The sequence below is a fragment of the Sinocyclocheilus anshuiensis genome, unplaced genomic scaffold (assembly GCF_001515605.1).
Source record: "Sinocyclocheilus anshuiensis isolate Anshui unplaced genomic scaffold, SAMN03320099.WGS_v1.1 scaffold85, whole genome shotgun sequence".
Taxonomy (NCBI): Eukaryota; Metazoa; Chordata; class Actinopteri; order Cypriniformes; family Cyprinidae; genus Sinocyclocheilus; species Sinocyclocheilus anshuiensis.
The window spans coordinates 124,158-147,362 of NW_015536800.1; the positions used below are offsets into that span (position 1 = coordinate 124,158).

General features: G+C 36.9%; 1 protein-coding gene across 1 annotated transcript in view; it reads left to right on the forward strand.

Moving 5' to 3' along the window:
- The first annotated feature begins 5,960 nt into the window (after positions 1 to 5,960).
- LOC107655813 (neuronal acetylcholine receptor subunit alpha-7-like) overlaps positions 5,961 to 23,205 on the forward strand; it is a 68,091-nt gene continuing 50,846 nt past the window's right edge. The window contains exons 1-2 of the mRNA XM_016443400.1: positions 5,961 to 6,265; positions 19,350 to 19,489. Of these exons, the coding sequence (XP_016298886.1) occupies positions 6,193 to 6,265; positions 19,350 to 19,489 (213 nt within the window). The 5' untranslated portion in view covers positions 5,961 to 6,192. The remainder of the gene's footprint in view (positions 6,266 to 19,349; positions 19,490 to 23,205) is intronic.

The following is a 23,205-nucleotide window of genomic DNA, read 5'->3' on the forward strand; positions in this document are numbered from 1 at the left end:
TTATTGTACATGATTCATCAGTGCATGCTCTTCCCCTCCAATGACTTTTATTGCCACATCTGGGCTCTGTAATCACTGGCTTAGCAACCCATAGTGTGAAAACGGTAAATTGAATTTCACGCTGTTGTGCCATCTCTTTCTTTGCAAGCCATGAGCACTAGGTGTATTCTCTCGAGGTCCCCCACATGCTCCTACAAGTCACAGAGCTGTATATGTTAAAATTCATTGTTGATTATTTATCAGTATCAATCTAATGCATGTCAAAAAATGCTCCAGTCAACATACAACCAGCGCAATATAGTTCTGTACTGTACGAAAAAAAAAGATTTACTACTAAAACATTTCTACAACTATTCATCATGTCATTCTGTGTAAATCTTTATAAATCTTTATCTATATAAAAATACACTGTGTTCTGTGCTATCTCGGTCATGGAGTATTTTATATGCCTCTGAATAAAGGAAACGCAACAATGCAAGTTATTTAAAAAATGCATTTAATTTAAAGTGAAATCATGATTCCAGTTAAGCTATTCTTTCTTTCTTCATCTCTTCTCTTTGAGTTGATTGAGGGTCAGAAAAGTTAAATTCTGTTCCTCTCTTTTTCTACAGCTTTTTTTCTTCGCCTTCTGCCCTCCAATCTTTGAAGCTTCAACTCCAATCTTCTGAACACTCATATTCTTTCTCATATTATGAAAGGTGAGAGAGTGAGAGGGTAAGAGAGAGAGAGAGAAAGATATGGAAACATTGATAGTGTGCCCACTAGGGTCTTCTCTGAGGTTATAAGGGTCATTTAATATAAATCTGAGCCTGTAATACTTCCCATCACATCGCTTTCTCTCTTTCTTGTACTTTATATGCTTATGAGATCTAATTTCTGCCTTGTCTTTTGATTCTTAAAATGACATTCTAAAAATTCTAAAATCAACAAAAGGCTTATAACTAAGAATCATATTATTATTATAATTATAATTATTATTATTAGCAATATTACATTCATTTTATTGGCGGTACATAGTGTGTTTTTGAACATTCCATATTAAAATTTATAAAATACTATAAAGTGTTCTAATATAAAAATTATTAACTTATTAATGTCTTTATGAAAGTAGGGTTATTTTTAAGATTTATCACAAATCAAAAGTTTTCAAAAAACAAACTTTCAAAAGCAAGATTTGCATGGCTGTAGGTTATATGACAGTAAGGACAGATTAAATGACCCGTGACTCTGACTAGAAAAGAACAATACAATAAAAGTTAGTTAATGCACTCTGAGTCGAGCTGATGGTGCATGAGGCTTGTCTTTTTTTCCCCAACTGTTTTCTGCTCTTGCCTGATGCTGACAGACAGTTATGCAAAGCTTGTGGATGCCGTGAGAAGGAGAGAAGAGGGAGAGGTCATATACCGGTGTCTGCCACCGATGGGGTTTTGGGGACTGTCAGATTCAATGCCTTGCTCTCTCTTTCATAGTTCTGTGTGAGAACCAACGCCTGCCGGGGCACCAGTGTGTGATGAATCTGTTTGCAATTCATGCGGCTGCAAAGTGTAGCACACTGTAAAAACATATGTGCTCTGAGGGCCAATTCAATTTTGCCAGTCTGTAACAACAAGCAGTACAATAGTGTGTGAAATTGTTTTTAATGATAATCGTTCTATATGGGTAAACTATGTGATAAGCAGGTTTTTGTTTATTTATCACATGGGATTACACTTTATTAGACAGAGAAAGTATTGTATTCCATACTCTTTCCATAATATTGTTTTCTCCAGTTAAAAAGCCTGTTTGACTGAATCAGGTGAAAAATGTGCACAAATCAAGCACCGTTTACAAGCGAAAACAGTCTAAAACAGTTCTAAACAAATATGTTGGTGGATGTGTGAGGACAACAGGGGATGGACTTTTTCACTGGAGGAAGCATTATTATGGATTATAGACTTGTATTTTGGATACAATATATAATAATGGATTTATTTCTTACAAACACACTGCTTTAGTACTGGAGTTGTGTGGATTATTGTGATCTTTTTATCAGCTGTTTGAACTCTCATTCTGACGGCACCCATTCACTGCAGTGGATCTATTGGTGAGCATGTGATGTAATGCTAAATTTCTCCAAATCATTTCCGATAAACAAACTTATCTACATCTTGGATCATCATAGTTTTAAAATTGCAGTTGGCTAAATAGATTCTAACTGAAATGTTGAACTGGTGTTCTTAGGACAAGAGTCAGGTTGGAAACAATTGTAACATTGATATCAGGATTAAGTTGTTACATGTGATCTCATTAATTTATACAATTCATTAATTTGAACTTCATTATCGATGATTTTCTTTGTAATTTTCCATTACATTTTTTGGTTTTGTTTCTTATATATTTTATATTATAAATGCATAAATATTGTGGGAGATTTATCTTTCTTTTTTGCTTGAGATGTATTACTCCACATTCAAGAAAAAAAGGTATTCTTCTCAAATCAGTGTCTAAACAACAGGTTCCAATTGTGTCAACTTATCCTAGATTGTGTCAACATATTTTAAGTGCACTGAATCTTTTCCCCTGAGCAATAAGGCTGAAAATATTAAATCGCTCTTTGTAGTCAAGACTTCAAGGTGATTATATAGTAACTGACTTCCAAAAATAAATTTCTGTCATGACAACTCTCGGAGGGATTGGCATGGTAATGTACATGACAATGTTAATGTATTTGGTCTTGGCGGAATAGATCTGCTACGCTGCTGCTGCTGCGGCAGAGTAAGTACCGAGACTTGCAACTGCCAATACATCCACAACACGTTGCTGTAAGCATGTAAGAAATACTGCTGCTGCACATATAACACATATGAATAACCCCCATATAGCATACATGAATCACCTCGTAGCAGATCTATACAGATGGAGCTGGGGAAGGTGGAGGATTTCTGAAGTGCGCTGCCAACTGCTACAGCAAACAAAAGCCAGGTATTTGAATATTGAGCAGCGAGCGCATTGGCGACCGATACAGGAGAGAACCAATCAGCTGCCATGTGACAATGATGTCACCAGGTCAGATTGAGCTAGATCTATCGGACTGCGCCATCTAGAGTTTTATGCCAGAACTCTGTATTTCTGTCATGACAACTCTCAGAGGGATTGGCATGGTAATGTACATGACAATGTTAATGTATTTGGTCTTGGCGGAATAGATCTGCTATGCTGCTGCTGCTGCTGCTGTGGCAGAGCAAGTACCCAGACTTGCAACTGCCAATACATCCACAACATGCTGCTGTAAGCATGTAAGAAATACTGCTGCTGCACATATAACACATATGAATAAGCCCCACAAAGCAGGAGACATGGTACACAAACAATACAAGCCAATATATGCATGCCGCTGAATATAAGGATAAACTGCTGCATCAGTGGACATGCATGTATCCACACACATGAAGATGAACAGACAAGGAAAGACAAGACATCCCCCACAAAGCAGATCTATTGCCAAGACATTTGTACTGCTGCTGCTCCGAAGAGCCATATGAACCACATGTATTACTATCTAGGTGTGCCTGGGCTACCACGCCGACCGGCTTAATGCTAGTGGCCTATGGCTATGTGTGCCTGGGCTACCATGCCGACCGGCTTAACAATAGTGGCCTACGACTATGTGTGCCTGGGCTACCACGCCAACTGGTTTAACTCTAATTAAACGCGCACTATGTGTAATGTCAATTAACAAAATGGATATACGTTGCAATCTGATAGATAAGACCCCAGCATCCACCTGAGCAAATATCATAATTTAGTCATTTAATATCTGCTGTTACTTTCTACACTTCATCAGTCCCAGCAGCAGCAAAACAGCTTGTTAATTCGTGTTCGTGCAATGATGAGATGGACAAAGTTAGCCGATGCATACCATTTTACTCTCTCGTGTAGATAAAGTTAGCACTGTTACAGTGCACAAACTCCTGGGTGGACTGACTTGAATGAACAAATAAAGCAGAATATAAATGTTCTTTCTCTGTTTTCTGAATTACACAACACACGATAGCACACGTGACACGAGCACATTTCTCCAAACTACACTACCCATTATGCATTTCACTCGGAACTGCAACAACCATAGCAATAACTCTTAATTCCCTTCTCCCACAACACTATCTTTGATATGATCATTGGTGACCCATACAGGAGAGTAGAGACCTGCACTCCCGCGGGAGGCCCGCGGGACCCAACGTAACAGGGTGCGGCCTGGGACAACTCTTGATGGGCGAGTGCGGGTGAGGGCGGGAAGAGACTCGTGTGTGTGCGGGATGCGGGAGAATAAAATGATTCGCGGGACTCCCGCAAAATAGAAATTATCTAAACATAAAGTGTTTAAAACATATAAATTGTTATTTATCTGTTGCACAAAAGCAAAAAGAACAACTAATATTAACATTAAAATGATTGACATGCACAAGCTAGGCATAGTTTCTATTTATAACACGTGTTTAAAAGGTTGCACAATGTAGCCAATCACAGACTCAGCTGTTGATTTCTGGAACGCAATGGCCAATCAGAGGTGATTAAGTTAGAATCTACTCACCGCAGTGCTGAAATTGCGTGCTCACGAATCCTCTCATGTTAACACACGAAGTGTAGACACTGTGAAAGATTCATTGTGCATATATTTAATGTGATATAACAGAGCTTTATGAGATCGCGATTAACTGAGATGTCAGCTTTTAGTGATAATAAACGAAGCGCGCTGCTCGCATTCTGCCATGCCAAACCATGCACGCAGCAGCACATGCTTGCTTTTCTGTTAAAAATAACGGTGGTTTGTGAATGTTAATGCTTAGGCGAAATAACAAATATTTTATCGGGAGCGTTTATGCTGGTATGTTGTGGAGTTAGGAGATATTACAGAACCATTTTATGTAAATTTCTGCAGCAGCACATGCTTGCTTTTCTGTTAAAAATAACGGTGGTTTGTGAATGTTAATGCTTAGGCGAAATAACAAATATTTTATCGGGAGCGTTTATGCTGGTATGTTGTGGAGTTAGGAGATATTACAGAACCATTTTATGTAAATTTCTTCGATGTACTGAAAAAAAATCTATATAGATTACTTTTATGCGGGCTTTTGCGGGCGGGAGCGGGACAAAACATGAATGTCGCGGGCGGGAGCGGGACCAGATAAAATATATTTCTGCGGAAGCGGGCGGGCGCGGGACAGAATCTTGCGGGAGCGGGACTGAAAAATCCATCCCGCGCAGGTCTCTACAGGAGAGAACCAATCAGCTGCCATGTGACAATGATGTCACCAGGTCAGATTAAGCTAGATATATCGAACTGCGCCATCTAGAGTTTCATGCCAGAACTCTCTGTATGTACCCTGAAAATATTCACTGGAGTAAAAAGTGTGACAATTTACTAGACCCGGTTTGCGCTATCCTTACAGTAACAGACTACATCCTTGGACTTCAGGGACATTGTGTCGTGAACAACATGGCTTTAAATGCATTGCTCAGTGGCACATTATAGTGACAGGAATCATGAATTAAACTTCACAGTGTTTAGAACAGCGACTTTCAGATTATCCGTTCCCGTCTTTAACCTCTAAAATAAATTAACGAGAGGAATGTAATACTTAAGATTTAGTGCACCGATCACAAACACCTGATGATGCGCTCGCGCTGCAAACTCATATTTATAAATCCTCACTGAACCAAATAATGATCCATGAAGAATACTGCCCAATAAAAGGGGGTTTAAATATCCCCTCGGATTCAATACTTTAAATGTAAATTTTACAAGCATCATGTCGCGCTTGCAGCATATTATCCACAGCAAGTGAGTGAAATAATTCCTGCAGCTAGCGTGTATCCAGATGGCGTCTTTACGCATAATGTAAGAGCGCGCGCCAGTTCCGTAAATCGTTTATGTATTATTATGCATAGTGATTAGACTCTTGGCTGAGATTGATTAAACCACAGAAAAAGACAGTTAATGGGTCACCGTTTAAGGATAACATGCTGTTTATAGACAGACTGCTCTTGCATTGAGGTCACAAATGTGATTGAGAAATTAAAAGCAAAGAAGAGAGAGAGAAAGAGAGAGAGGAAGACGGCGCGCGCAAGTGTTACCTACTTCTGCACACAGCTCGGATGCTGACAGACTGTTTCGTCGGTTTGTGTGTATAAGGACAACTTCCCATTACAGGAATGATGCAGAATCAAAGATATTTTGGAATTATATACCTTGGAATTTTTATATGGATGTCATTTTGTATTAAAGGTAGGTGCTGCTGCTTTTTTTACTAAAGTAATTTGCGCAACATAAAATTTAATCGTAAAAGTGAACTCCGTGAAGGTAGGCTACATCAAGGTGCTTTTACTTCGGTGTTGTTGTAAGATGTTACTTAGCTTGAATACGTGAAGTATGACAAAAGAGTTACTAAATTAAAGCGAGGATTGATCATTTCACCGTATAAATATGAGCATGTGTGTTTATCATTGTGTACAGCTTGTAAGAGTGTCTGTGTGCGATTTGCCTTGCAGCACCTCGACCCCTTAATACCCCATAACATCTGGCATGATCGCACTGACGCATGAGCACTGACAAAAATACCGCACAACATCCTTAGGTCTACTCGCTATTACGCCAATGCGAGACGCGAGCAACCATGGCAAGGACGGGATGAAAGAAATGCTTTGTGACCTATAATTTCAGGGTATTATGGGCTAACTCATTGCATGAGTGTATGGGTATGCGCGCGTATCAAGTGCATGTCTCTATGCTTGACTTACTTTCGATACTTTCAGTTACGCCTCTTACAATAAATCTGTGACGTCCGAGTGGTATTATGCCTGAATGACATTAAATATTGATTAGCCCTACAAATTTCTTAGTTGACACAGAAAGTGGTTCCAAAAGAAAACAAAGTGGCCTACCAACCATTGCGTAAACACAAGTACAAACAAATGAAATGTCCCATTATTAAATCAGCACCCTTGGAACATCACTCAGCCAATCAAATTTGAGGAATGGAACTAATTTTGTACAATCCACCACACTTTCACATTAGCATTGGAACTGGAATTGCTCCTCTGAATAATAACCTATCAAATAGAGAACTTGGTTTGTGACTTTTTGGATAAGTAACACATTCCATTCCTGAAAATGGTCTCTTGGTGTCCTTTAATTTCCTTTACGGCCTAACCATGATTAAATTTCTTTGATTGATTTTGTCTGGACATTCAGTGTGTGTGTGGATTTCTATTCTAACCATTTAAGGTGTGGGATTCCCTTAAACTATTTACAGAGGTCAAACTCGCTCATTGCACAGCAAAATTACTTCAGTTTATGACTCTGGTCAGCTATGTGCCAATTATGGTAATATTGTAAGACTGAGTTTGCAGATTTCTTTAAAAGGTACAGTAGAACAGTTGCATACAAAGGGCCCTGGATTCCCGAACCTCTGTTGTCTTTCTATAAAATAATAAGAAAAAATAGATAAATATTAAATATATTTTAAGTCACCATGAAATAAAAATTTATCGTTGTTATTTTTATGGAATATTGCAATGTTTATCTGATTTATCTGTACATTTTTTGTTATTTGTGTGCCCTCTTAATCAATAACCAATGCTTTTAAAAGCAATGAAAATACCCATGATGTTTTGCTGTTTTGACAGCAAAACAGGATAGATATTTTCTTTATGTTGGCAGAAATGTCATTATATCCTAGTACATTCTGACAATATTCACATCATACTCCTGGCATGGAGGGTCAGAGTTTATACCATGACCTTAAAATCCCATAGACCAAATAGCTTACACTATTTGGCTGAGAGAAAATGGTCAGCATGTAGATTAGAGAGAGATATGGCAGTCATACTGTATGTTTTTCATCAGTAGCGTACTGGAAATGAACAGCCTACACAAAACCCAGACCTGAACCCTATAGAACAGTGAGCCAGACCTCATCATCATGTCAGTAACATAACTCACTGATTGTATAAATATTTACTTTGAAAATAATGGCAAAAAACATTCATCCTTCCCTTTGCTTCCACACGTCTAAGAAGCTTTTCCACTAGCTACTGGAAGAATGACGCAATGATTTGCTTGATTCAGATGCAAGAGCATCATTGAGATCAGGCACTGACGTTAGGTAAAGGGGCTTGACTGAGAGCTGGTGTTCCAGTAAATTGCAATGGGGTTCATTGTGGTTCAGGTCTGACCTTCTACATCAAATCCAGTAAACTACTTCTATATAAACCTCACTTTGTGAACTGTGTTATTGAATGATGTTGTATTAAAGGGTTAGTTCACCCAAAAATGAAAATTAGGCTGTGTTTTACTCACCCCAGAGCCATCCTAGGTGTATATGACTTTCTTCCTTCAGACGAATCCAGTCGGAGTTATATTAAAAATAGTCTTTGATCTTTCAAACTGTTTAATGCCACTCAGCGGGTGTTGCATGCATCAGTCCAAAAGAAGTTAAATAAAAAGCGCCCATCCATTAAAAAAACACTGTTGCTCACTGTTGTAAATGGAAGCAGTTCCGGGTGGATGACGTATGAGGTCAGCTTTGCGCATGCGCCGCTCAGAAGTGACACACATGGAAACGCAGAGGAGAGATCAAAACAAAACAACGGTCACTAATTAGAAGTTTACAGGAGTTCTTTGTTCACCCCCCGGAGCCGTGTGAGACGCTTTTATTTTAATGGATGGTCGCTTTTTATTTAACTTCTTTTGGACTGATGCATGCAACACCCGCTGAGTGGCATTAAACAGCTTGAAAGATCAAAGACAATTTTTAATATAACTCCGACTGGATACGTCTGAAAGAAGAAAGTCATATACACCTAGGATGGCTCTGGGGTGAGTAAAACACAGCCTAATTTTCATTTTTGGGTGAGCTAACCCTTTAAGTTTTGTTGTCATAGAAATGACTGAAATAGCTTAACCTGTTATTAGCACATTTTTTGGCCATGTATTTCATATGCCTAACCATATGCTGTTTAAGGTTGCCAAGCAACGTAACTTAGCATATTAATGTACTGTAGAATTAACTAATGTGCAGCCACAGGTGTGCATATATCGGCTGTGGTTTCATGCATGGTGTATATCCAATCAGAATTTAGACTCGCATTTAGATCTGTTATAATGCGAGTAACAATTAGCCTAAACAGACAGTTGTTTTAAAGGTTTAGAGTTTAAAGGTTCTACACTAGTTTCCCAAAGATATTCTATTGTTTTTTGGATATACCAGGCCTTCCCAGTCCTGTTCTTGCAGATCTACTGCAGAGTTCAGTTACAATTCAATACACCTAATGATCAAGTCTTCCACAAAACTTATAATTAATTAGTTCCCTGCGCATCTGACTTGCCATTTACTTTTGAAAAGATGGTGGTCTATTAATATGATATTTTGGTTTTCAGCTTGCCCCATATGTGACATGAAAAACAGTAAAAAAAAAAAAAAAAGTACAAGGTTGAACAGACATGCACTCTGGTGTTGGATTTACTTTCATTCTGAAATTGCTAGTAAATTATTAAATTACACAAGAACAGGTTTTCATACTTTTCCCTTACTAAGAAAAATAATTTTATTACAGTGTAGATGAGACATTGATAGAGAAGAATAGAGAGGGTTTTGTTTTTAAAGTGCATTAACAGTAACAAGTGAATTTTTGATGAGATGGAATTGGGAAGAACATTCCACCAGTGGCATCATGAAGGAAAAGATTTGGCAAAGCCATTTTGTGCACATCCAATGACTTCTGTATGCAATCATCACTTCAATCAACAAGCAAGCCGCAATTGGCAGCCAGCAGAGTGAGACAAAGAGAGGTGTAACATGCTCTCTTGGGGTTGCTGAAGACCAAATGCACATTTTCAAAGGTTGATTGTGCATATAGGAAAAAGCATTGCAGCAGTCAGTCAAGATAGGACAGGTTTGATATGCCTAATATTGTAGAGGTTCCCATTTTTTTTCATTCTAGGATCCACCAAAAACTTGTTTATCCTCTTTTCACAAACACACATACAGAAACTACTTTGAGAAACATGCATGGACATTGCTGTGCAAATTTCTTTCAAAATGTAGCATCTGATATACATCACAAAATACTAATTACCAGTTTGCTACTTAGAATTACAAGTTTAAAGGGGTCATATGATGCGATTAAAATTTTTCCTTTCTCTAGGAAATTCGAGAAAGCAACTTCGTGCTGTAGATCGCCGGATCTGCTTTCACCGTGGACGAAGTGGAGTCCAGCCCGGGGTCGTCACATGTGGTTGCCGCAAGCCCGCTGGCCGCTCCTTTGTCGAATCTGCCGGCCGCCGCTCACTCTAGCCCGCCGGCCGTTCCTCACTCTAGGCCTCTGGCTTACAACACTGTTCCAGAACAGTTCAACCCAAATATTCAGATGTGTGCAGCACATTTTATGGAGGACTGTTTCCTGATCCTGGTAGAGTAGACTACAATGCCGGCTGTTCTGACTCACAGACTGTAAGTACGTTTTTATATTTAAAGAATTTGCCACTGACGATTCAAACACGAGTTTTGAGCAGTGTAGAGTAGCACTTGTTGTTTGTCATTTCTCCGATCACAGATGCAGACGTGGCTTTATGTTTACACGGCGCGATGCAACGCAACGCGTAAAAAGACGGTATAAGGCATTATAATCCATAATTATGTCCCCACTGGATGCAACAAATTCCTAGTTTATGATGGGTTTTAATGTTTTTGTCTCGTCGCTCTGGCCGGGACACGGCATCACAGTATGGTAAGGGGTGTAACATTTCCGTCACATGCTTGAGGCATTCGGCCAATCACAACGCACTGGATAGCTGGCCAATCAGAGCACATCTCGCTTTTCAGACCGATGAGCTTTGTAAAAATCGACGCGTTTCAGAAAGGCGGGGCATAGAGGAGAAACATTAATGTACAGTATGTGGAAAATAATGTTTTTTTTTAACCTTAAACCGCATAAACACATTTCATTACACCAAATACACAAAATAATGTTCTTTTTAGCAACATCATATGACCCCTTTAACACTAGATTTAGAGCGTAATTATACTATACAAATACTTGAAATCAACTTTGATATCATGGTGTAGCTACATTAAAAAAAAAAGTTTACAACAAAAAATGTGTTACATGTAATCTGATTATGTGACACACATTACTTATTTAATGTTCTGTTATTGTTAATGAATGATTAATAAAAACTATTTGTGGATTAGGTCTGGCTTTCCATTTTACTGTAATTTTGAATGGCCATAATTGCTCATACCCAGAAAAAATATAGGCCTATATAAAAATATCCATTCAATAGAGGCATCAGTGTTAGTATTTGGTATTATTGACACTGGCCTTCATTAATACAAAGATAAATCAATTTTTAAACTATATTGTTTCCACATTAATTTGGAGAGTCAGTGTTAAAATATCATAAATACTATTTATGATTACAACAACTGTAATGTTAGGTTATTATGATTAATTACAGAAATCAGTGTGATTAAATATTTATTTTCTTTAATCAATCGACAACCCTGCTTCTACCACCGTACCCTTGATCTTGCCTAGATGCTACAGGTAGATACAGATAGGTACAGGTAGTTCTCCTGCTGAAAAATCTAAAAGCAATGATTTGTCGTAAAAGTGATCAAGTAAATGTACTGTTAAGTTAGTTAAGCAAATATTTCACAATCTAAATAATGTGTGACCTTATTTAGGCACTAGAAAACAGAGAGTATGAGAATAAAGGATTAGTAACTTTCCAGGGTTTGCTTCTTCAACCCTATTCTCTCTTCCCTCTGCCCCCTTTAGCCCAGTACTGCCATTACTGAATGAATTATTAGGAAAGTGTGCTTCGTTCAGCTCTTTTCCCCCTCTATCTTGTTTTTCATCAAAGGAAGAGTGGAGTGATAGCCATTCAGCTTTTAAAGCCAGACGTTCATTGCTAATCTGGACTATAACACAATCCTACAGAGAATGAGTTGACCCATTTATTCCACAGGGATTTTCTCTTTCTCTCTTTTTTTTCCTCACTTGCTTTTTTTTTTCCAAAGGCATGAGGTGAAACTTGATGTGTTATTAGAATGGATGATTTGATGTTTGAGTTAAAGAATATCTTGTTCCTGATCAGGCTTCCATATAAAATGATTTGCTCTTTATCCTCAGTGGAGAAGAAGAGTAATTTACAGTGTTTCTGATTCTGATCTAACTTGTGCTACCATAATCATACTTGGATTGACATAAATCCCCATAAAAGGCCTGGACTGTGAGTAAGCAAACACACATACACACACACATGCAAAGAACATCTGCGTCTGATCCTTTCCAGCAGAAGATGTAATCAGAGAAAGAAGAGCTTGAGAAATCGAAAAAAGGAAAAACAAAGTCTGTCTCTTTCAATGTTTGTTTCTTTTTCTCTTCTTTTTCCCCCTCTCACAAACTTACAGTATAGGCATTTTTCTCTTTCACTACAGTGGGTTCTCAACTGGTGGGTAAAGACCCAAAAATGTGTCAAAATATATAATATTTTGTAAATGCAAATAATAAGATGGAACAATTAATCTCATGCATAGTCATTATAGCAAAATGAATAGACCTATTGAAAGAAGGAGAAATTCTCCCCAATATGTCCAATCAAATGCTACAGTATTTTGGCACAAAATGATTTGTCACCTGAGAGTCAAACATGTAAACATGTCAAATTTACTTTACATTCCCTCATCCTCAAAATCCATTAACAAACCTTTGCAAAGTAAAAAAAATGTAAATAAATAAAATAAAAATACAATGCATTAACAGGTTCCCTTGAAAAAAAGGAAAAACAGCTTATTCTAGTTAATATTAAGTCTATCATTGTTGCTGTTTTAATAATATATACTGATATATTGTTGTTATAGGAATAATACACTTCAAAGTTTGATCCCAAATCCAATGTAAAATCCTAAAGCAAAACCAGTTGAGAACACACTGTCTTTCTATTCTCAGTTCTCTTTTTCTCTACCACGTATTTCACATTATGTCCAACATTCTCTTTTTACAAGTCTCACGGTCACAAAGCTTCCATTGAGCTCTCTTTGCTATTATGTTTCACCATTTGCATGAAATTCAATAAATCACCCATCACGCCATCACTGTCAGGTTCAGACTCTCTGTGAGCTTGCTGATCTCATAGCCACCCGTCTCCCTCTGGAGTCTCCTTGATTGTTGTTTGGGGTTTAGCACTGTATGCTAGCACTCAAGTGTGAGGAAAAGTTCAGTAAGGGCTTGTTCAGTCCCAGGCAGGCTAAAGTGACATATAGGACTTGTTCCAGTCTTTTTTAAATATGTAATATCACTCTGTCCCACATTGTGTTTCACAGCTTCTGTTTGCTCAGCTTTGAGTTTACACCGCAGCTGTTGTATTTGTTTACCCACTTCCTTTGTGATTTTTCTGTGTGTGTGTGTGTGTGTGTGTTTTAAATGTTCCTAATTAGCTAGCTAGCTAGATTGATGTCACGATGCACGAGGAGACGCTGGAGAATATGTTGACAAGACTTTATTTGCACCAAGGAACCAAGGGAGACGAACACAGGAAGACGATAGATATATTAGATAGATATTGAAAAATCAATACAAATTACTTATCTGAGTGACATTTTCACACAGTGTACATTGCCAGAAAAGATTTTAAAAACGTCCACCAAGTATGAACTTAAAAGAGATTTTTATTGGTTTATTTTAGTCATCCCTTTGTTATTAACCATTTTATTGCAATATTTATCTTTTAAACATCTTGTGCTTGCAAATTTGAGAAAATGGGTTAGTTAACCCGAGGCAATAGAGGGTTAATCAATGACGGCACATACATAGTAATGAGTGTGCCAACCAGTGGGGAAAAGGCTTTTAAATAAGAAATGAAATTTAACTAACGTGATTTAAAGGCTTTTATATGTGCTGTAGATTTGACCAGGATAGAGTTGGTCTGAGCAGCCACAGTATCTCTTTCTTGGTCTCTATCACAGTCTTCTTTTCTATACCTGAAATATGCATTTGAATCACATTCACCAGATACTGCATAACCCTCAGGCTGAGATGGGCCTGAAGCCCAAACACTTATGTGAATTATGAATTAGGGTAATCTGGAACACCTAAACTCTGATGTGTACATTTCACAAGCAAGTCTATGTTAACACTACACTCATTTGAGATGCCAAACGCCTCGCATTCAGTGTTAATGAGAGTAGATGGCTGCAGTCTGGGCAGGAGGGGAAAAAAGAGCAGGCAAATCAGACAAATCTCATGTCTCATGTGGATCAGCAATCTACATGAGCATTTTTTCATATTCCTTCTGACCAATTAAGTGCATACAGTAGAACAAGTAGTCCGATTTATCTAGTTTCACCAGAATATGTGTCTTCTGTTTCAGCATATGTGTTTCTCCATGTTAGTGTTAATAAAAACATGTTTTATGAATATTCTTTAAATCCCAACATTTTCTATAGAGATCAGAGTGTTGTGTTCACAAAACGTATATTACACAAACAAAAATAGAGTTAACAATTTAGACCAAAACAAAAGATTGTAAGTTGTTTCCCTTCATTCTCTAATTTGTGCAATTGTTGGATCTGGCTCTGAAAGAGTATTTGGCACACATCACATCAAGTCGGAAAGCATTTCTGACTGGCATACAACTAGTGATGACCACCGGTGGTCCATCTGTGTAGATTGTTCATTTCAAATCCTAGCAGGGTTATCAAGTGATCTTGATCATATTTTAAATAAAAGACCACTGAAATGTACTTATACTTCATAAGGTTACTATAGTGGCCTTATGGTCTTAGGTACTATGTACCTACATCAAAAAATAAGTACAATGTATTTATTGTGTTCATAATGTATTGCAAAACACTTTAGCTGCTATTGAGGTGGGATACTGGTAAGGTTAGGGACAGGTTTGGTGGTATGGTTAGGTTTAAGAGTGGGTTAAGGTGTAAGGGATTGGTCAAACGTGTAATTATAAATGTAATTACAGAAATTATTTACAGATGTAATTATATGTAGGTATTTAAAAAAAAATATGTAAAAACATGTATGTACACAATAAGTGCATTGTACCAAATGATTAATTTAAATGTAAGTACATAGTAGATAAGGCCACTTTATATCAAGTGGGACCAGAAACTTAACACACTTAAGTACACTTTTAAAGAGTACATTTGTAATAATGTTAAATTAAAAGTTTTACTTTAAAGTACATTTTAAATAATTGTTTTAATGATTTTTGGTAACACTTTATTTTAAGGTGTCCTTGCTACACATGTTACATGTACTTACTATTATAATAACAAAAAAGTATGCATAATTACATGCAAGTAACCCTAAACCAAACCCAAATCCTAACCCTAACCATATATTAAGTACATGTAGTTAATTAATATTACTTAGTACCTACATGTATAATTACACTGTAACAAGGACCCCTTAAAATAAAGTGCAACCTAATTTTTTTATCATGCTTTAAATAAGTAAACTTGTCCTGACTAACATACTAAAGCACATGTGAATTACTTGATTATAACTTAAACTGTAGTGCATTATTCAATATTACATACAAAATATTTAAAATGTACTACATCGCAACCTTATTCATTAAAAATATATCAAATAAATTTTAATACAGCTTCAATATAAATTTTTTTTTGTAAGTATATAAAATTAAATTTCAAAGACAATAGAAGTAATTATGAAATTATATATAAAGATGTCCTTAAAATTATATATTAAAATGTACTAAAATTGTACTTGTGGGTTAGAAAGCACTCTACTGTTCAGTTAGTTGCATTTAATATACATTTAAACTATAATGTTTAATTTTTATTTAACGTTTAATTTTTATTTAATTGCAACTAACATTGTGTTTATTAACAATTATGGCCAAAGTGACTAAAACCTTATATTCACCTTGCATTTAAGTATATTCTACAAATTATATTATTTCCATAATAAGTATGCTAAAGTATACTTCTTTCCATAAAGAGAAACATGCAAAGTTTTTCTATATATATATCCATTACATGCATGATATTTTAATGTTTTTGTTTTATTTGTCAGTCTAAAGAGCTGGGTGACATCATAGTAAATTGCAGAAATAAGTGCAAAAAGTGTCCCAGATAACTCTGATTATGCAAGAGAACAGAAGAGAAATTAATGTGTTGCCTCTGATGGAATCTGTCATTTCTTCGCAGTAGGGACCTCGTTAAGAGTGTCAGTCATTCTTGTCATGGGCTGTAATCCTTTAGTGTCATAGTGCTAAATCCTCTGTTGCTTCCTCTGTTGTTGGTGCTCCATGCTGTGATTTGTGTGTGTATGTGTGAGTGACACTATTGCCGATCCTGTCTTTTAGAAAGTATACTTTCAAAGCAACTTTCAAATAGGATTTTTAGCCTGAGCGTTTACAAGCCCAGCCTGTATCCTGCTGCCCGTAAATGTCCTGTATCTAGCAGCTATCACTGTTCCTGCGGGAACAGGAGATTGAAGTCTCATTTTTTAATAAACACCCATGCATTGAACTGCATGCCTGACATTTCCTTTAATGGAAAGGATTTAATAAAACACCATTGTGCAGCAGAGGTGTGGTTATGACTGATCAGCCATTAGAAATGCCAAGGGAAAAGAGCACCATATTGAATCAAGGAAAAAATTGTTTAATAGTATATGGTTTAGTGGTAATTAAAAGGAAGGACCATGTGCACACTCATAATTGAAAATGAATTGTGACCTAGCCGATATCTCTTTCTAAGCAGCTTCCTGTGTCAAACTTATCCATCCATTTAAGGTTTGACTGTCTGTATGGACAACAGAAGTGCAAAAAGCCAGTTAGCACTGCTAAAATGTTTCTACTGCAACTTATAAGAACCAATACTGCATCTTCTGAAAATAATTTGACACCTTAATTCTTAAATATTCATTTGTTTGAACATCAAAGTTGACATCTTTCTACTAAATAAATAAAGAAAATGAATACATTTTCAGAAACAACAGTGATGTTTTATGTGTACCTAGAGATTAAAGTCAACACATGGTTGGCAGGTTTGACATTGATATGATGCATATCTTGCATCAAAATACTGAGAGTTTGCATCAGTGCATTCATTCAAAACTTGATTCATGTTGAACAGATTTTATGCGAGCTGCATATAGTTTGCTCTGTCTGCCTCTCTCCCCATCACAGCTGCAATCTCATGCACAGATAGATACGCTCCTCTTAATTTCCTCATATGCATTGTGAGTCAAGAGAGTGTGAGTGATGCCTCTTGCTTAGAATGTGAATGAATTCCTTTGATTTATGAAGGAAATTCGGCTTATATAACAACATAACCATACTGAATCTAAACATAGACATCATTACAGATATTCCAAGAAAATTCAATTATCCACACTGAATTATCCAGGACTGCTAATATTCATTAGTTTGTTGAAATTTTCCGTTTCATCTCTCCATCTCACCGTGTTTTTACATTTGAGAAAATCCCATTTGTACACATCAGTGCGCTTTAGTCCATCTTTGGAAGGAATGGGTCTGTTTTGAATATTTTATACTGCTGATTGCTGCAGTTTTACATATTATTTTCTTCTCTCAGTATGTTCCCTTCATGTGTTTTTATCTACAGGACAATAGCAATGTCCCTCAGGGTATTAGTCTCAGTTACTGAGTCGCCTATCAGAGCCTGTGGAAATCAAATCTGTCTAACGATTAATTAATAGTTTAACCCCAAACCATCTGTCTGTGAATTCAGTCTTGATTGGATAGTTCACAAAAGTTTGTCATTATTTACACTCGTTCCAAACCATTATGACACAGAAAAAAATGTATAATGGCCGTGCAATTATTGTCAAGCTTTGTGAAAAAGCTTGTCATAATAGTGGTCCATAGGACTTGTGTATATATATAGATATATATATATATATATATATATATATTGTCTCGTGTTTGTTTCCATCGTTTATTCAGATCACCTGTGTTGTATTATTCATCTCCTTAGTTTGCCTGTCCTTATAAACCCTCAGTTTCTGTCGAGTCTTTGTGCTGGATTAATTATGTTTTCAATGGTCTAAGTGTGTTGATGTTTATTAAAGACTATTATTATTATAATAATAATAATTATTATTATTATTATGATTATTACTTTACTTCTACTACTTCGTCGTGCGCCTTTCCTACAACCATGACCGCGTGACAGAATCCAGCACCAAGAACAGATAAAGATGACTACAATTGAGGACAAGCTGTGTGCGCTGCGGCAGAGTGGTCTGACGTTGGAGAGATATGTGGAGGAATTCATTGCGCTTTCCAATGAGGTGAGCTGGCACGAATCTTCACTTGGTGCATGTTTCCAGCTGGGGCTGGACGATGATATAATCCGCTGCGATCTCCCTACGTGTGACTTTCCCCTGATCGAGCTGATTAACCTCGTCCTCTATTTAAACGATTCCGACTTCGAGGTGGAAGAAGTCAATTCTAAGTCTCCTCGTCCAGCCCCCTCTGGAAAAAGCCGTGTGTCCCCAGCTCACCTCACGCCAGGAACCCCCACATGCCTCGCCAACGGCTCCGACCACCTGCCCAAACTGAGGCATCCCCATGTTCTTCTGAGCTCCACCGTAATCCTCAACCCAGGAGCGCCGGCCGCCCCGAAGTCTCACTCGCTGGCCGCTCGGAAGTCAAGACGGCCGGCCGATCATCAGTCAGGGGGGCGGGCGCCCTGGAGGACGCGCCTTCCATGAGGGGGGCAATATCTGTCATGTGTTTGTTTCTTTTTAGTTCCTGTCTGCCCTTATTTGGTTCAGTTCCTGTTCTCATTTAGTTAATCATCATTTATTCAGATCACCTGTGTTGTATTATTCATCTCGTTTGCTCCTTAGTTTGCCTGTCCTTATAAGTCTTCAGTCTTTGTGCTGGATTAATGTTATTTTCAATTGTCTAAGTGTGTTGATGTTTATTAAAGTCTCCTTTACTTATACTCCTTTGTCGTGCGCCTTTCCTACAACCATGACCGTGTGACATATATGTATGTGTATATATATATATATATATGTATATGTATGTATGTGTGTGTGTGTGTTTTCACAGATCATATGGAACATTTTTATTATACTTCATTGTTTCTTTTGCCTCATTCTTTCAAGGTATAATTGTAACTGCATGGAAAGAGCGACCAGTACATTCTGCAAAAAGAAATTCATACGGATTTGGAACTACATGAGCGTCAGTAAATAATGACAGAATTTTAATCTTTCTTTCTTTCTTTTTTTTTTTTCTTTCTTTCTTTTTCTTTCTTTCTTTCTTTCTTTCTTTCTTTCTTTAGACTCATTACAGGGGGAATATCAGCGGAAGTTGTATAAGGAGTTGATGGAGAACTATAACAGACTGGAAAGGCCTGTTCTCAATGATTCTGCACCTATAGTGGTGGAACTGGGACTCACACTGCTTCAGATCATAGACGTGGTGAGTGTCTGCTTCTCTTTTATGTGATCTTACTTTCATGATGCTGGTTTGCATCACACCATGCATATTCCACTTCCCAGTGTTTTCAGTGGTGATTTGCAGTTGCATGCATCCTTTACTACTGAATCCACTGATTTCAGTTTGATTGATAAGACTGTATGGAGTGTGCTGAATGTCATTGTTCTTTGTTTCGGCATCAAAATCAGTTTAAAAAGTGTGAAACCTTCCTTGAAATACCTTGAATTCAAATTAGGTTTCATGAAAAAACTCGTGAAGAAATACAATAGTTTAAGAATGGTTTTATAAAATCCCTGAATGAACAATTTTTACTTTCATTACCAGTCTGTTTCAAATTCTTCCATTATAGTATCTGTAGGTAAATATACGTACATTATTTACCACCATTCTATCAAATACAAAAATAGTATTTGATGGTAGCTTACATGTGGAGGAGCATACACAGTCTGCACACACACACAGCTCATTGTTTCATAACACAATTGAATTTTTGGGGTTTACAAATGAATGTGTTTATACACTGACCCCAAAAATATAAAAGCATTATGTAACAAAATATCAAACCAAAAAAAAGAGTTTGTTATAATTATTAAACAATATATCTATTTAAAGATCTACTCAAGACATTTTCTGATTGTATTTGGAAACTTTCTGGCTATCAAACAGTAGTCGAGCAAGTCCAAAGGTTACTCTGCTAGGAGACCTGCACTAAAATAAAAATAAAGGCATCTATGGTTCCATGAAGATCCTTCAACATCCATCGAATCTTTTTATTGCACAAAGGGTTCTTTATAGTGAAAAAGGGTTCTTAAACAACAAGCTTTTTTTTTTCAAAGTGTTATGGGAAGTACAACTAACTTAACAATTAACACCTCTTTATATAGGGCTTTAGGGCTAGTTACAATATTCTGACCTGCTTGGACCCATGAGTAGACCACTTCACTTGGGGACTGTGCTGTTAATGAAAATGTTTGTTTTCTGCTCCTTAGCAGATGTTGTTTTCCTTTCACCAAGCTCTTAATAATTTAAATATTTTTTTGTACTTCTGAAGGCAACCAAGGCCCATTGCTCAGTTGTACTAAACCCTTTCATTTAAGAAAAGCTTTTAGTTTTATAATTGTAAGGGTATTAAAACTAGGACTTTCTTAACTTAAGTGGTTTGTTGCAACTAACTACAGTTTTTTTTTTTTTTTTTTTTTTTTTTTTTTCTAACATCAGAGAACAAAACCGCTTTAACCGAGGAAATAATTCTAAAAATGAAAAATGTTTTAGTAGTGTTCTTACTGAATTCTGAATTCAGCAAAAAGTCATGTCATGCATAATCATGACAAATCAATGTATATAGCTATTTTTATGTTTTAATACTTAACAATAATTATTTTGAAACAACCTAATAAATTTATATGACAACTGGAGGTTATCCTAATTTAAGAACATTCTAACGAAGTATTTTTAGCAATACAACACTTTTTTTCCCCTTTTTTTGTTAGAACATAAGAAAATAGCAGTTTAAAAGATTGTTGTTTTTTTTTCTCAAGATAGTTGTGTGAATCCAGCTCCAGTTGAAAAGTTTATTTTCTCTAGAAAGTCTTTTTGAAGACACTGTGACACATTTTCCTTTTTAATTTTATCTTACCCTTTTTATATGCCAGACGAATACATATGTTGATGTTTCATCGCAGCAGGACTCCCTGAGCATGAAAAGATCCACATGAAACATTAATAAGATCACATTTTGGCTGAGTAGACGTTGCACTTGACAGTGCATGCATATCAATCATATTAATATCGATAGGCAATAAATAAGACAGACAAAATATGCAGAAAACAATAGACTGATATAAAAAGGATTATCAAGTAATTAATAAATTTTGTCTTCAGAACAGTTTTAGTTCAGTCTTTAACCATCATGTTGCATCTTCAACTTTTACAGTAGCCTTGCATGATGCCCCCCTTTGGATTTGATGGGGCCCAAACATCCATATGATATGGTTAATCCATCTCAGGCTTCTTGGCATGTAAGACCTAAACTATTTGCAGTTTTATATTGCAACATCAGTAAAAACACATACTCTGCACTTTAGATTTTACCCTAAACAATTAATGATGTTTAGGTCTGCTGATTTGTGAGGCCATCAAAGGCATTTATCACCATCCTTGCGTTTACAAGAGTCTTGAATTTAATTAAACAGCATGCAGTTTAGCTTTATCATCCTGGAATATGGGTACATCGTGAGTGCAATGTGTTTGCATGACAGATTATCCTGTGAAATGGCTGCATCACTAATATGCGGAGCAGTTATCAGATTTAAAGGCCAAAGTGTGTGATTTCTCTGAAACTACTAGATGTTGTATAGAACCGAATTGGGGGGGGGCAGCTGCCACACCATTCTACATCACCGCAATGCTGGGAGGGATATGAGTGTGAGGATAGGTGGACTGTGAGAAACAAAAACTGAAAAATACTTGGCATTGAAAAGGCCTCTGTTCGATTTGTAATGCAGTGTGTCCATTACATTACAACATGGAATAGAGTTTATGTGGAAGGAAACTTTCCTGTATCAGAAGTGGCTTAATGGCTTGCAGTTTTTGGGGACAATACAGAAGTTTGGAATTAAAGGGTTAGTTCACACAAAAATGAAAATTCTGTCATTAATTACTCACCCTCGTGTTGTTCGAAACCCGTAAGACCTTCGTTCATCTTCAGAACACAATTTAAGATATTTGATGAAATATGAGGGCTCTCAGACCCTCCCATAGACAGCAAGGTAACTACCACGTTCAAGGTCCAGAAAAGTATCAAGATGATCGACAAAGTAGTCTGTGTGACATCAGTGGTTCAACTGTAAAGTTACGACGCTACGAGAATGCTTTTTTTGCGCAAAGAAAACAAAAATAATGACTTTATTCCACATTTTCGTCTCTACTGCGTCACTTGTGGACGCGCGTTCACGACAGTATGATGACGCGAGTGTGTGGCGGCGCCGGCGCTGACCCAGATCCGGCGTGATGAGGTAAATTGAAGCTTAATTGGTAATGATCTAGAACTGAAAACATTAGGAAGTTTCAAATCTAGGCAGGGAGGACCCTGCCATTCTGGAAAGTTGCAGCGATTTTTCTTCCAGCTTTGTGGCTACTGGACTCTACAACAGATTTTTAGGTTGTTTTGTTGACCACTGAAAAAGATTTTGACTGGGAAAAATTGTGCTAATGGTAAGACACAAATAAAGTATGGGGTCAGGGGGTCAGCTAATAAACAATATGCATTGTTTCAACACTTAAGCATTATACATGCACCAGAAATAGGAAACAAGACAGTGGCTGTTTACTGTACATTAACCAGTGGGAACCAGTAACCAGAAGTTCATACACACAGAATAGTATTCTCACAACAAAAAGGATGATTTTAGGCAAATGTACGGCTCAAATCATAAACAGCTTTTTACTGAATAATTAATGTGAGTACTTTAACAAAAAAATGAGGTTCACATTTTTGCTTTTAAACCTCCTAGCACTGGCCCAGTTTATGTATGTTGTAAGAGCATTACTGTAACCACAGTTATCAGCTACTAAAAAAAAGTTGTTATTTTTGATAATAATGCTTAACTTGGAACATTCCTTTAAACCAAGTCTTGTGGAGGTCAAACACCATGTATTACATGTGACCCTTTGTATATGTGTTTACATGTCCTCATAAT